The sequence below is a fragment of the Calypte anna genome, chromosome 1 (assembly GCF_003957555.1).
Source record: "Calypte anna isolate BGI_N300 chromosome 1, bCalAnn1_v1.p, whole genome shotgun sequence".
In the NCBI taxonomy this organism is placed as follows: Eukaryota; Metazoa; Chordata; class Aves; order Apodiformes; family Trochilidae; genus Calypte; species Calypte anna.
Window position 1 is genome coordinate 30,303,015 of NC_044244.1, and position 14,516 is coordinate 30,317,530.

The window sequence follows — 14,516 nt, forward strand, 5'->3', positions numbered from 1 at the left end:
AAAAAAAAAAAAGCAAGCGAAAGCTCACGCCCCTGCTGGCAAACCTCTCCGGGGCACCCCCTGCTTGGACAAGCACTCGGCCTTGTCCGCTGTGAAGTTTTAAGTGCCTTACGCCTCGCAATGAGGGGGTTCCTGCTGCTCCCCCCGCCCCTGCCGTGCCATCCGGGGCGACTTCCTGCCCTTGGAAACACCTCAGGCCAGGGGACTCTGAAAAGTTTTTCAAAGTCCGAATCCACCAGTGCCCCCTTCAGTTGTTGTTTTCTCTCCCCTTGAACTCAGGGCGTTGGGTTTAGTCCAATTAAAAAATTCGGCCCCGCTTTCCAAATCCACCTTTCCTGCCCTCCTCCTCTTCCCCCCCCCCCCCCCCTCTCCGCCGTCAGCCAGCGGAGAGAGGCCGATCGGCGCGAGCCTGGCAAGGGAGGGCCCTTTCCCGGCCCCTAGCCCCGGAACAACCGGTAGTAGCCGTTTTTTTCCTCCCCTCTCTCCTTCTCCCTCGCCTCTTTCCGCCCGGCTTTGTGTGAAGTTTGCGGCACATTGCAGATGAGCCCTTAGCGGCGAGAGGAGCCTATTGTTCCCCGCCAGGAACTGCTTGCTGGGGCTGTGCTGGCTTTTGCCTTTAGAGCTGCCTTCTGCAGTACCGGGACCGCCCTCCGGGGTCCGCTGTGTTGCGCTCTCCTCCAGGCAGAAGCACGGCGGCCTCAGATCTTTTTGTCTGAGAGAGAAGAGAAGTGAATCCCGCTGCCGCCGCCACCGCCGCCGCCGCCGTAGCTGTACAGTGTGTGTGTGAGAGAGAGGGAGCGAGGGAGCGAGCGAGGGAGAGGGAGATCGCATGGAGCCGCGGCTGTAACACACACACACTGTCAATACCTCACTCCGGCTCCCCCCCCACCCCACCACAACAGTAACCCAATTCATTGTGTGATCCAGCAGCACCATGTTGAGTCTCATGTGCAGGCTGGATCGGTTGGGTTTGTGGTGCTGAGAGAGGCAGCAGCAGCGGGAGGAGGAATTACTGAGAGGTGCCCCTCTCCCTCCCTGTCTCTTTGGCTGTGTGTTGTGTGGAGACAGGACTCGCAATTACCACACTCTCTGGGCTCCCTTATTCCTTTTAAACTTTTTTTTAAGCAAGCCCCTCTCCATGGCTGATCCCCGGCCGAGCACGGGCACCTGGGTCTCTTAAAGACAAGGAGGAGCCGGGGATTGTTGTTGTTGTTGTCGGCCGTTTTTTTTTTTGGTTTTTTTTTTTAATTGGATTTTTTTTTTACGAGAACCTTTTTTTTATACAAAAATGGCAAATTCGACGGGTAAAAACCACGCAGACCAGCGGAGAAAGGGACTCGCTTTCCTGGACGAGCTGCGGCAGTTTCACCACAGCAGAGGGTGAGGAAAATGGGGAGATGGAACGGGAGGGGGGGAGGCTTTTAAACCGACCAGATCCAACTTCCACCCCCTTCCCTGAAGGACACGGCAGCCCCAGCGAGGGGAGAAAAGGGGGCAGAGCTGACAAGTTGTGGTGTTTTGTGTGTATCTCCTTTGGTAGGTCTCCTTTTAAGAAGATCCCCGTGGTGGGTGGGAAGGAGCTGGATCTTCACGCTCTCTATACCAGAGTCACCACTTTAGGCGGATTTGGGAAGGTGAGTGGAAGTTTTAATTTGGGTTTCCCTCCCACTAACCTCTTCCCAAAAGTCTCCTCTGACCCCCGGGGGCGGCGGGGGGAGCCGGGGTGGCCGGGAACCGTCCTATTTAAAGCCGGTTAGAGAAGGTGGGGGGTGGAAGAAGGAAGCGAGCAGACAGGCAGGTTGGTGGCTTGGCCTTGTCGGTGGAGCGATGAAGGGGGACCCGGGGGTACGGCGCCCACCCCGCCCGTGCCTCCCCCGCCTCCGCCGGAGCCCCTGGCCCCTGCCCCCCTTCCCCGGGAGAAGGCGAGGAGGGAGCAGAGAGCTCCGGGCGGCGAGAGGCAGTTTCTTTTCGCTTGTGGTGGCAGCTCTGTGTGTATGTGTCTCCCTCTCACAGAGGGAGAGACAGAGGAGAGAGTCTGAGTGCAGTTTTAGTGCAACTCAAAATTAGCGGGCATGTTTAACATCGATAATCGGCACGGAGCATGGGCTAGGAAACGATCCTCGCAGCCGGGGGGGACCGGGCGCTGCCCTCCGAGCCCTTCCCGGAGAAAAATAACAAAAGGGGCACCCAAGACGGTGTGTAATCAAATAGCCATCTTTAGGCTTCAAGGCTAGGGACAGAAATGTAGGCCTCAAAAGAAAGGCCTCTCTGTGTCTGTGGATCTGTCTGGGGGGGACCCCCCGGGACGGCGCCCCCGCGCCCCGGAGGCCAGGGGGCGCCCCCGCCAAGACTTCCCCGCATTATTTTAAACTTCTTTGGGTTTTTAACGGACCGCGTTAGGATTTAAAAGGGGGCGACAGAGGGACTCCCGATTGGTTATTGTCCAGGCAGTAAAAACAAAAACAAACAAACCCCAAAACAATGCAAACCTTCCCAGCGCCCCCCCCCCCTCCAAAAAAAAAAAAAAAAAAAAAAAAAAGCAAAAAAAAAGCATATATTAAAAAAAAAATAAAACAAATAAATGGAGTAAAATACCGGTGAGAAGCGGGATTATACCCGAGGGGGAAACAATAACGACTGTCAGTAAAATATATAGTTCTAAATCCCATATACCTTCGCCTTTATTTCTTTTTATATATTTATCTACTGGCTTCATGGCAGCTTGTGTTTTTTCGAGATGTTCGCTGTCAACGACATGTTTATGTGTACGTTGTGTATCTCGGCCTATGTGTTGTTTTTGACAGGTATCAGAGAAGAATCAGTGGGGAGAAATTGCAGAGGAGTTTAACTTTCCCAGAAGTTGTTCTAACGCTGCCTTCGCTTTAAAACAGTATTACTTGCGGTGAGTGCTATCAAGCTGTTGCAGTAGTATTTTTGAGTGTGGGATTATATTTGGTTTTCAGTGTTTGCAATAATAAAAATACCCCTACTCTTTAAAAATGCTATAAAATAAGCCAGAAAGAACTTGAAATTCCTCAGTGGTCTGGTGCAGTGATCAGTTAAAGGTAATTTTGTTTTGTAGTTATTTTATTTGTATTTTACATCTGCAAGCCTTAAAACTTTGAAGAGATACCAAGTATATAAACAATATATGTCAGAGCCATTTTTATTGATGGTTTTAGGACGACAGTACTAAAGGGCTGTTACTTAGAGATCATGTTATTGTAGTTACAGAAACTTAGCTTAATTTTTGGAGCAGTGAAATGTGTTGATACATGTAAACTTGTTTACTGCTCAGTGGGGTCAGACGTTGAATGAAAATGCATCTGCAGGAAGGTAGACTGCTTTAGATAAATTATAATGTCAATTACTAGCAGCATACAATATCTTTTTATTTTACAGTACAAACAGCTAAATAAGAGAAAAAGATTTCTGCAGTTTTTAAAAAATAAGATTTCAGCCCTTGAAATGATACTTGTTTTTTTGTGTGTGATGCAGGTTATTTTTTAATGTAGCATGAAGTTCATATTGAATATTTTAAATTACTGTGTGTGTTAATGATCAGATGATTCTTTAAAATATTTTTTATGAACTTTGGTGATGATTTGTTGTGAAAGATTTTTAAATGATTGCATATATAGTGGTTTTAGGTGCTACATACAGACAATTATATTTCATTTGGAATAGAGTTTTATATACATCAGTTAAGGAATGCAATTTTCTCTTTCTGAATTGTATAAATGGTATTTTTCATTGCAATTAATGATTATATAGATGTACAGTATGTACAAAATATGTATGGGCTTTTGGGCTTATGTTTTGGTGATCGGAGTACACACAAGCTTTATCTGTCTCTAGTTTGGCCTCCTGAATTAGGAAATGCAGTAATTGTACAGGTGCACTTTCTATTGGTTGTCCTAGATTGACTTCCAGCTTGAAGCTGTAGAGTTCATAGCACAGTGGAGCAGTTATTGAGTTACAGTGATGTCTGGAAAACCTTAGTCAGATATCTGTAGTTCCTGAATTTTTTTCTTTTTGTTTTTTGTTTTTGGTGGTGACATATGATTGCTTTAAGATCCAGACTAAGAAAAGGAATTACCATTGTTAATAGCCTTAGCAAAGTTTATGTTTGCCAGCAGGCCTAGGAATGAAATAGGAAGCTCACTTTAAGGTCTTTTTTTTTTTTTTTTTTTTTTTTTTTCCCCCTCTACTACTGTTGCTGTTGAAGATTTGTTGGATCATAAGAAATAGTTATTTGTTTATTGAGGTTTTCTGTTGGACCATGTACTGCATTACTTCACTGCATTTTATATGTAATTTCTAATATTTTAGTTTTTTTTAATTTTATCCTTTCCTTGTTATATTTTATAAATGTTTGAATGGCCTAACTTTTTTGAGTAGTAGGTTGTATGTCATTTGTGTTTATGTCTGTATTTTGAAATCATTTATATGCGGTGACAGTTAACACAATTTATGTTAATTTAGCCTTCTAATTACTATTAATTTTTAGTAAGAGACTACTTTTTAATTTAGAGTCAGACTTTCAAAAATATTTTTTTTATTAGCATGCTGGTATTGACATTTAAAATACAGTTGCTGGAGATATTGTTAAATGATTACATAAAAATAAGTTTTTTACTTATTTATTTGAAATGTAGAAAAAACTTGGTTAACAGTTATAATGAAGAATCTTTAAAAATGTCTTTTATCATAATCTCTGTGATTTACTTAGGCCATTCTGAAATAAACTGTGAAGGTTGCTGGTTTTTAGTGCTTGCTATGTTTCTGGTTTTGTTTTGGGTTTTTTGTTGTTGTTGGTTTTGTTTTTTCTAGATTACTGTTTTACTCACTGTTGCTTCTCATAATCTTAAGTTTGATGCAGACTGTCTCCCAGCTGAGTTCACCTCCTCATGTGTGCAGCAGTAAGACTGTATATACACATGTATCTCTGCTAGGCTATCATTTGTTGAGTTTTACACTAGAAGATTTATGGGGGTATATTTGGTTATAGGCAAAGAAAAAAATGCTCTAATGATGGATTTGTGATAAGGGTCTTGTTTATCTGTGTTGAAGAACATAACCTGACATTTCTTACAGGGCTAGATTTTAATGAACTGCTGAGCAGTTACCCTTGGAAAAAATATTTCTTTTTGAGTCTCAAATATGACTATAATCTTGGCTTCACTATTGAAATGACTTTGCAAACAAAGCCAAACAAATTGAGGCCTATTAACTTCATATAAAATTCTTATTCTGCATGGCAGATGGGATGCTGTTGGATTCAGAGGGATTCAGTGATGTGCACCTACATGTATACTTTTGCAGATCTGATTTTTGTGATGGTTTTTGATGAAAGTTGCTTCTTTCTATGAAACATCTGGCATACTATGTTCGCTGAGATAAGATCTCAAGCTACATGGACCAGTTGCTCATTTTTCTGCTTCATCCCCAATAATGCTGTCTTTTGACTTAACACTACTGTGTAAATAATTTAGAAAGTTGAATTATTTGTGTGATGCAGTAATCTTGTTGGCTTGATCAAACCAAAGATTTTGCTATAAAATCATCAGGTTATGTTTTTTCTAGGAAGTTGTCCGGTGTGTCTTTTTTGTGTAAATATCTTTTTAATTTTGACTGTTGTGGAATTTTCCTAGGTGTCTGTGGGGTTGTTTGTCAAGCTGTGAATTGTTTAAACTTCTGATTTAATTCTCATGGACTTTGTGATAGGCAATACACAATGTATAAGGGACAGTCCTATCTACCCCTTCTCCCTTTCACCGCCCTCTCTTTTCTCTCACTGGAAAGAGTTACTTATAATAGGGAAAGTCTGAAACATTCAAACTTTGTGCCTGTGTTGCTTTGAGCACTCTGACAGGTGAAGTAATTTATGCACTGTGGTTCTTAGTGAGCAGTCAAAAGCCACAGTGCCGATAACCATTGATAGACTGTACTTGTTAATGTAGTTCTGTAAGTCTCTCCAGCATCAGAGAGTGTAATTCCCTTGGATGTAGTGCAAATTAGATGTTTCATCTCAATTGAGGTGAATTAGTAAAGCATTTTCTAAATGCTTCTCTAAAGATTATTTTATAATGTTAATGGAAATATTTTAATATTTTAATATGTTTAAATGTAAACATCGGTAATGTGGGCATGGTTTTACATTTTTGTTAGTTGGTAAACATACAGAAGGTGAGAAGAAAGTTAACATGAAATACAGCCTGTTTTTTATGTTAATGGTTGATAAGGTTACAGTCCTACAAAGAATTGGGTTGATGTGACCTCATAAGTTAGTGTAAGGTCCTTTTGGTTTTCATGTGAGCCTAAGCAATCCATTTATTTTTATTGTGGGTCTTCATCTATTCTTGGGAAGTGAAAGACCTTATAAACTAAATGTGCAAGTGAAGTCTGCCTGAGTAAAGTAAAATTAGTTTGCTTTAGCAGTCATTTATCTGCATTAAGAAAAATTATATGAAAGAGTTGACTAAATGTCAGGTAAAATAAGTTTCAGTCTCAGTTCTGCATAGAATTTCTGTATGGTGATTAGCAGGTGTGTATTGTGAGCTTCTGGTAAAGGCAGCAGAAATGTGTTAGTACTAGTTAAAGGTGAATGAGAATTTACTGTTGTAAATATTAGGAACGAAGGGGAAGTCAAGTAGAAAAGGAAGAGATCAGTTCATAAATGAGTAGTTGCATAAAGGTGTTATAAGACAAGCGAATATGCTGAATTTACTGAAATTCCATGTATGTTAGGATGAAAAAGTCTGAGCAGTTAAAAATCAGGACCATACGAAACAGTTATTGACAACAAATAGAGGGAGTTATTGGAAGATCTGAAGGTATTTTAAAGTAATATTACCTTCAAGATACCACTGAGAGATTGAATTAACAGTACTGATTTCTTTAATTATTAAAAAAAAAGGGGTGGAAGGGAGGGAAATGAAAAAAAGGCATGACTTGAAGATCTAGATAAATTTAAGGGATTCCATTCCTAGGAAAATAATGGCAGAAATATTAGGGAAAAAATAATAGGTAACCTAGAATTTTCCATGCAAAATTACTTTTAAAAGAGTTTTCATTGTTATTCTTGCTCAGTGTTGAGAATTAGGGTCTGATACTGCAACAGCATCTACAGATAGATCAGTGAGTGTGGAGCAGCACAGGACTGGCTCACTTGCCAGGTATGATGCATGTACAAGGCCCCAGTGAATGAAGAGAAAGTTTTGGCTGTAGTAGTATGCTAAATCTTTTCTAAATAAATTTAAAAAAAAATCAAAATCTCTCACGAACAAATTATTGATGTACATGTGTAGTAATCTGAATAAAAAATTGGGTGAAGGACCATAAACTAAAATAGAATAAAGAATACATTTGATGAGTCACAGCCGTTTTAGGTGCTAAAAGAGTAACATCAGAGCTTATATATACACATACTAATACAAGTTTAGCCATTTTAGGCATATTCAGTGTTTGGCTTGATTAATTCTAAGAGGCTGTCACACATGACATTAGCGGACAATGATAGTGGGAAGAGTTAAACACAAGTCAGGGCAGAAAAGAAAAGGTTATCTAAAGAAATGAGGCACATTGTTGGGAAATACAAATGAGATTTAGTTTGGTAAATGCAAGCTAAAACAGCTGAGGAACAGTAATCCAAAACAGGTATTCATTGTGAGGGAATAACCTGGAAAGCAGTATCGCTGAAAAAGGGATAGGAGTGATTCCATGGACCTGATAATCCTGTCAGTTGTGTGCACCCAACTCCCGTTCATATGAAAGGGATTTGTGCATGCTTCTGGCAGGAAGAACAGGCCTCAGTCTGCAATATGATATATAGAGTTTGTAAAAATCAGAACGAGTTTAGATTGCATCCACAGAGGCATTGAACAACTGGGAGATGAGTTTTTGTGTGAGATTGTGTGACTGTATTTGGAGTACTGTTTTACTTTCAGAGCCTTTGCAACAGGTGGGGCAACTTAACAGAAGCTTAAGAGAAGAGCAACAAAATGTTAGAAAGACTGAAGGGACTGATTCAAAAGACTTACTGAGAAGCGAATGTTTTGCTTGGCTAAATGAACATTTAGGGTGAGAGGGGGAAATGGTCTCTGACAAGCATTTTTGAAGGGCCTAAATACTTCCAAGGGAGATTAGTTTTCGATAAAATAAGAGGCTGTGTTAACGTGTAAACTGAGATGAAACTGAGGGAGAAAATTCAGAGCAGATAGCAGCACAAAAAGCCTCAAGATATTTTTGTATACCTTTTGAATAGTATGCCAAGCAGAGCAGGGGGCAAACCCACACCATGGGTCATTCAAAACTATCCTGTCCAAGACCCCGATCCATGTGCAATAGATAACAAGCCAGAGCTGGCTGAGAAATGGCCTACATGACCTTACAGCTTCTGTCCATCCTTGAATAACACTGTAATAAAGGCTTTCATCTTGCATAGCTAGACTTGTATTGCAACACTACAGACTTCACTTGAGTATGTTGCTCTTAATTTTGTCACAAATTCTGCAGTCATCGTCAAGACAGGAAACAGATGTATGGATTACCATTTTATGATTTATTTTTAGAATTATCCCCTCCCCAAGATAAGAATTGTAATGTGTATTTCAGTCAGATGTCTGAGGCCTTGCTTTTAAGGGTGAAGTGAGTATTTTACATAGTTGGAGGGGGAAATTTGTTTTAGTTGTCCTGTAATGATGCAGGCAACATATGCAGTCAAGACCAGTTACTGTTCATACTACAAAGCTTTATTTAGGGGAATCAAGTATGTTGGTGGTTAAAATCTTAGCATGTCTCCCAGTAGGAGTTACTCATTTGGGTGGATGTTGTCAGAGTTTCTGGGAAAGTTCTATTCAAAAGAAAACAGAACCTGTGTAATGCAGAATTTGCATTAGGCCTCTTCTGAGGAGATCAAGCAGCAGGTGAAAGGAAACATAGCTGCCTTAAAATTGTGCTTTCTTAGAGCGCTGCTGTGATACTCGTCACTATGCAGATGAGTTTGGCCTCTATCAAAGTTTCTGAAACAGTTACTGATGAAAAATGTAGTGAAAAATTAGTGCGATGAATGTTAATGTAGTTTCCCTCCCTGATTATTTTTCTGCAAGCTTTTTGTTGGAAATGACCTAAATCACTGCTGCTAAGCTGAAATATATTGGTTTATTTGGGGAGGAGTGAATGTTGTTCTTCAGTTTTAATACAGAATTCTGATTGTTTAACTTGAAAGCTTATCTACACAGATGTCACCTAATGACCTACAAAGAATGAGTTTCTGGCAGTGATGTAGTAACTTTGGTGACTTTCAGGTCCTACCAAATCTTCAGATAATTGGTGGAAAGTTTAAATATTGAGACTATTTTCTAATAGTCAATTAAAATAGTATCAAAATTAATTTATGCTTTAAAATTATGAATAGCTATGGTAACATGTTAGGTTTGAATGAATCGTAAGCATATTACGACTAAATCAGGAATGTATGTGGAATGTGAGGATATTGCTTCATTCCTTGTAAGGCTGAATAAGCCTGGGCTAAGAAAGGTGTTTTAAGACCTTTTAAAATTTTATTTAAAGATAATTGGCTTTAATTACCATGTTTGTTTGCAGCTAAGTCTCAACAGAAAAGACTTTAATCTTTTTATTTTTTTTTTTCTTTTCTAACCCCTTCCCCACTTTCCCAAGTAATGAAATAGGGAAATACAATTTGTTAAATTCTACAGGTGATTGCATGTCAAATAAGAATGAAATCCAACTACAGTAAAGCCTTTTTTAAAACCAATAATATTAGAATCCAGTTCTGACAAGCAGATTTATTTTTCCTGAGCCTTAGTGAAACCATCCATAAAAGGGGGCTACTATGATTGACTGTCTTTTAAAATTCCTCTTTAATCAATAGATGAGGTAGCACTGTTTGGAAAAGTAAACCAGGATAATGTTCTGTGAATTGGAAAATGGAAAAATAAGTATATAACATTATGAGAATAGATTGTGTTTTGTTTTGCTGTGCTTTTTTTTTAAAATGCTTGTTCAGAGTGTCTGACTGGTCTTGCAGTTTAAATGGGCCTACTTGGAGTAACTGTAGTACCAGTCCACACTAACAGAAGACGTATAGTTTATAGGGGGAATTGGGTATAGGCCAGAAATTCCATCACATGATCTTGTTTCTTGTCATCAGTCTGATATGTATGTATGTATGTATATATGTTGTGTGGCCTTAGTTAAATAGTTTGCCTTCTTTTTATTCAAATTTATAAAGTGCATATACTGATGTTTGTTGTTTACCTCTCACACCGAGGAGTGTGAGACTAAGCTCTTTAATGCAGGGATTGCAGCTCTTCATGCTTCTATGTCATATCTTAAATATTTGAAAATGAATATAAATTAGGAATATATGAGGAAAATAAAACTATTCGTAAGCTCGTTTGCCCTCTGCAGTGTTGAGAAGCAGAAAATATAGCAGAGATGAGAGGAAGAAGAATCTTTATTCCTTAGGGAATAAATAAACTTGGGATACCTAAGCAGAGAAATATTGGAACAGTTTAAAGAAAGAAGCTTATCTTAAGGAAGGATAATAAAACAGCAAGATGGTACCCAGAATAGCTTAGGCTTTGCCTGAGGTACTAGATTAGTGAGCTAGGTATCAGATCTGAAAGACCTTGGAGCAATGAGTTCAAGTCTAAGAAGACCTGAATTAGATTTTCAGCAGCAGGATAGTGACATTGAGTTCTCTACTTCTTGTTTTTCTATCTTTAAGCCGAATGTGCATGCACGTATTTTAACTCCAGATAAATTGTAGCAAGCTAGCTATGCTGCAAGAGAGATTGCATTCTACTATAATAGAGTCAAGTTCTTTGGAATGATGCACTGGAGCATGTGTGTCTGCAAGAGTGAACTGTGTTCATACTATTTTCCCTTTTTATTGATGTGGGAGGAGCAATTGTTCAGATTAGTAGTATTCTAGGGTAATTTAATGTAGTTGTCAAGCCACAGCTGCCTAAAATGCATAAAAATCTTGTAAAGGAAGGCGATTGTTCTGATTAGATTCCGAGAGACTTTTTCACTTCGAGCATTTGCTGGACTTTTCATATGTTTGTTTGCTGAAGTTCAGATGGATCATACTTATGGGTGCACAAATTTCTCCGTTGTTACGTGCTGTGACGTCTGCTGGTTGGCCTCTGCCTCCCAGTCCAAAGGTTGCTCTGCTTCCATGATAATCCACGTGTAGAGATTCTCAGCTCTATAAACCACTAAATCATACGACTGACTTTGAATAGCTCTATGAATGTTCTTCGGTGAAGTGCTATAGCAAAATGTATTCCTGGACGTAATATCTGGGGGTAACTTTTCATTTGGGATATATCCCAGGGGCTTAATTAAGCTAAATAAGAACAGTTTATTTTGGGAGTAAATCTAGCATGTTCTATGTTTATTAATTGTTATGGCCTAGGATAGGTACAGAAGTGTGTAGAGGGGGGTTTATTTTTTTTTAAATACACTTGTATTAAAAGAAAACCTATGGAAAAAAACTTATGTAACTTCTTCACTTACATAATTATTTTCCACAGGAGTATCTGGGTTCTAGTGACCTGAGTTAAATGATGTAGAATCCAGGCAATGGACAGGTAAACAGTGCCACATAACAGAATTTGTATGCATCCTCTGTAATTTTGGGAAGTAGTATAGTAGAGCTCTGAAACAACTTGAGATGACATAGCTGTTTTTTGGACACATTTCTCCTTCCAGTACTATCTATGAAATCCAGGAAAATTCACATTTCTAACAGTGTAGGCTCATATAATGCTACAGTTGCCAAGTAAATACCTGAAAAAGGCATGACCTCATCTAAGTATGAATGTGCAACCTTAACCTTGTCTCTAGAGAATATTCTTCCTAATAGACTCTTGTACTCTCTGTGGTAAATGGCAATAAATTCCATGGCAGTATTAAACTGTTGTATCACTGTGAGATACCTTTTACCCCCCCTCATATATATATATATATATATATGCAGTTCAGCACGGTAACTGATTAATCTCAATATTAGTTATTTCTAAGAAGGTTTTAAGTGCACTTTCTGGGCATCCTTTCCCTGCTTCTTGGCTTCTATGGCTTTACACACGTGGGCCAGTTCAGAAATCGTCTCCTTTTCTTGTGGGCTGAGGGGGATTCACTGTTGCTTTACTGCTTACCATGACTGCCTAGCCCACAGGTCATTTTGTCTCTCATTCTCTGCTCAATCTCTCATCATCTTCTCAATCTTTGACTTCAAGTTGGAATTAATCTTCTGTTCCTTGACACCTTGATGTCTGTGCCTATTGACCGCACATGGAATATTTACTGTAATCGAACGAATTCCTAATTGTAAAAATTGAAGGGAAGAGAAGGTGTATGCAGGCAAAAGGGCAAGAGGACAAAGCGCTTAATGTCAGGTACCTAGCAACAGTAAAATACTGAATTTTACAGCAAAAAGAGAATAGATTCCATGGTACCTGAAAAAAAAAATAATCTGCAGCTGTGGACATGCAGAACTCACTGGATCCATATCTAAAGGGTATTTCACATACCTGGAAAGTATGCTTGCAGGTGCTCTGCAGACTCAGTCAGGCATTGCAGTGTTGGTGTGTGCTTTGCTTGTTCTTCCAAGGTCATTTCTGTAACTCTAAGGTATAGAAATAATTAATTTTTTTGGTGAAGATTTTGTTCCTGAACAGAATTACTTGAAAAGGCTGACCCCCTAAACAGTGAATTATTGTGTTAAATTGGATTTGAAGAATATACAGGGCCTTAACTACCATACAGCCTGGAATACCTTTAGTAAGCTTTTTTCCCCCAAGTACTTGATTTTTTTCAAACATAGTTAGACTCGTTATCCTGTTTAATGCCATGTGCTTCTGTTTATATAACATGAACTTATCTGTTATAAAGAAGTTATGTTAGTCAGTGTGTATGAAATCATAGTAGAAAATCAAAACAAAATACTTGGTGACAGTAACTTCATCACCTTCAGTATTGCTTCATTAATATGTCCTGTAGTCCATATATTGTTATTACTGAAATATAGTTACATTACTAGAAAAATGTTTGTTGTCATAGGTGAATAAAAGATTTTTTTTGTAGTTAGTTTTTTATATTACCAGTACACAAACCCCATTTTTCTGTAATAGTTTTCATTTTCCTAATAAGGGGTTTAATTCTAAACAGAGTTGGTTCAGCTATTGAAGCAAGTGCTTCTTAAGTAGGATCAAAAAAAAGGTGACTTAAAAATAATCAACTGTTCTGCATGTAACTGTAAATAAAAAATCTCTCCTGAATATACTAATATATTTCTGTATGGGTATTTGTGTGCGATGTCATTTAAAATTATGATTGACCATAAATTTACGTGCATGGTAGAAAGCAAAATTATTCTGTTAGCTTTATGGTGACTTGATGCTTCTGTAGGTCTGCTGTAAGAGCTCTGCTTGCAGACTTTTGCCCATGTGGAGTTCTCTGGAGATCTGCTTAGGGAGAATCTCATCCTTCTTCAAAGCTTGGCAAAAATAGGTGGCATCTTGTGTGGAGTCAGTTCTGTGCTTGTACAAGTGTGTTTGTACTGGTCAGATGTCTAGGATCTGGATCATGAATATGAACATGAAATGTTCATGCTTTAGCAAGGAGAGAGACTGAAAAAAATGGAATCAGCAAAAATACATTAAAAACTTAAGATACTGAAATTGGTGTAAACAGTGTTAATTTATTTACTTGTCCACGGGAGGTCTTTGCATGTAAGCAGACATTGCAGACTCCAGGTTTGGTGGTTGTTTTATTTGAAGAGTTTATGAAAGCACTAGGATTTGTTTTTTTATAAGTAAATCAATTTAAGCTTGTTTTTTTTTTGAGGGGGAAAAGGGGGCTTCTTGGTGATGTAGCTAAGTAAGGAAAACAAGAAGCTGTTGGTATTACTTCTTGTTTTCAGAAACTTATCAAACAATTTACTCATAATTTCATTAGTATAGTGTGTATTGCCAACTAAAAGTACTCACAACATCAAAATAAATGTGATTAAAGCCTTTTTTATATCGTGGAACTAATGATGGAAAGCTATAGTGAAGTAGACACTACATTAATTAGATTGTTTACACACCATATAACATACAGCAATGATATAAGTGTATGGGATTGATGATCTTACTGCCTTACAAGATGAAACTTTAAAGGGTATATTGTGCAGGATTCTGCTGTAGAAGGCCACCAGGTGGGAGTAATTCTCAATATTCCATCTTCTCCCTTAAGACTTTTTAGTTTCTGGTGGTATTTGTTTGCTATGGTTTGTGGCTTCAGAGCCTTCATGTATTTCTTGACTTGACAGCTGCCTATCTGGAAGACAAACATCTCCTGACCAGGCAGAGCCAGCTGATCCCAATGTTCATGTGTACTGCTGGGCTGCTGGATGGCAGAAGGAACTTGTGCCTCCCCACGGGGAAGCTGACTACTCGGAGTGGGTGCTAACTCTGCCTCCAGTTGTTCTGCTTCTCAGT

The 14,516-nt window shown here is 39.0% G+C and overlaps 1 protein-coding gene across 1 annotated transcript in view; it reads left to right on the top strand.

Annotated features, from left to right (window-relative positions):
- Positions 1 to 375: 375 nt before the first annotated feature.
- ARID2 (AT-rich interaction domain 2) overlaps positions 376 to 14,516 on the top strand; it is a 107,652-nt gene continuing 93,511 nt past the window's right edge. Inside the window, exons 1-3 of the mRNA XM_030450569.1 lie at positions 376 to 1,380; positions 1,541 to 1,634; positions 2,805 to 2,902. Coding sequence (XP_030306429.1) covers positions 1,289 to 1,380; positions 1,541 to 1,634; positions 2,805 to 2,902 — 284 coding nt within the window. The 5' untranslated portion in view covers positions 376 to 1,288. The remainder of the gene's footprint in view (positions 1,381 to 1,540; positions 1,635 to 2,804; positions 2,903 to 14,516) is intronic.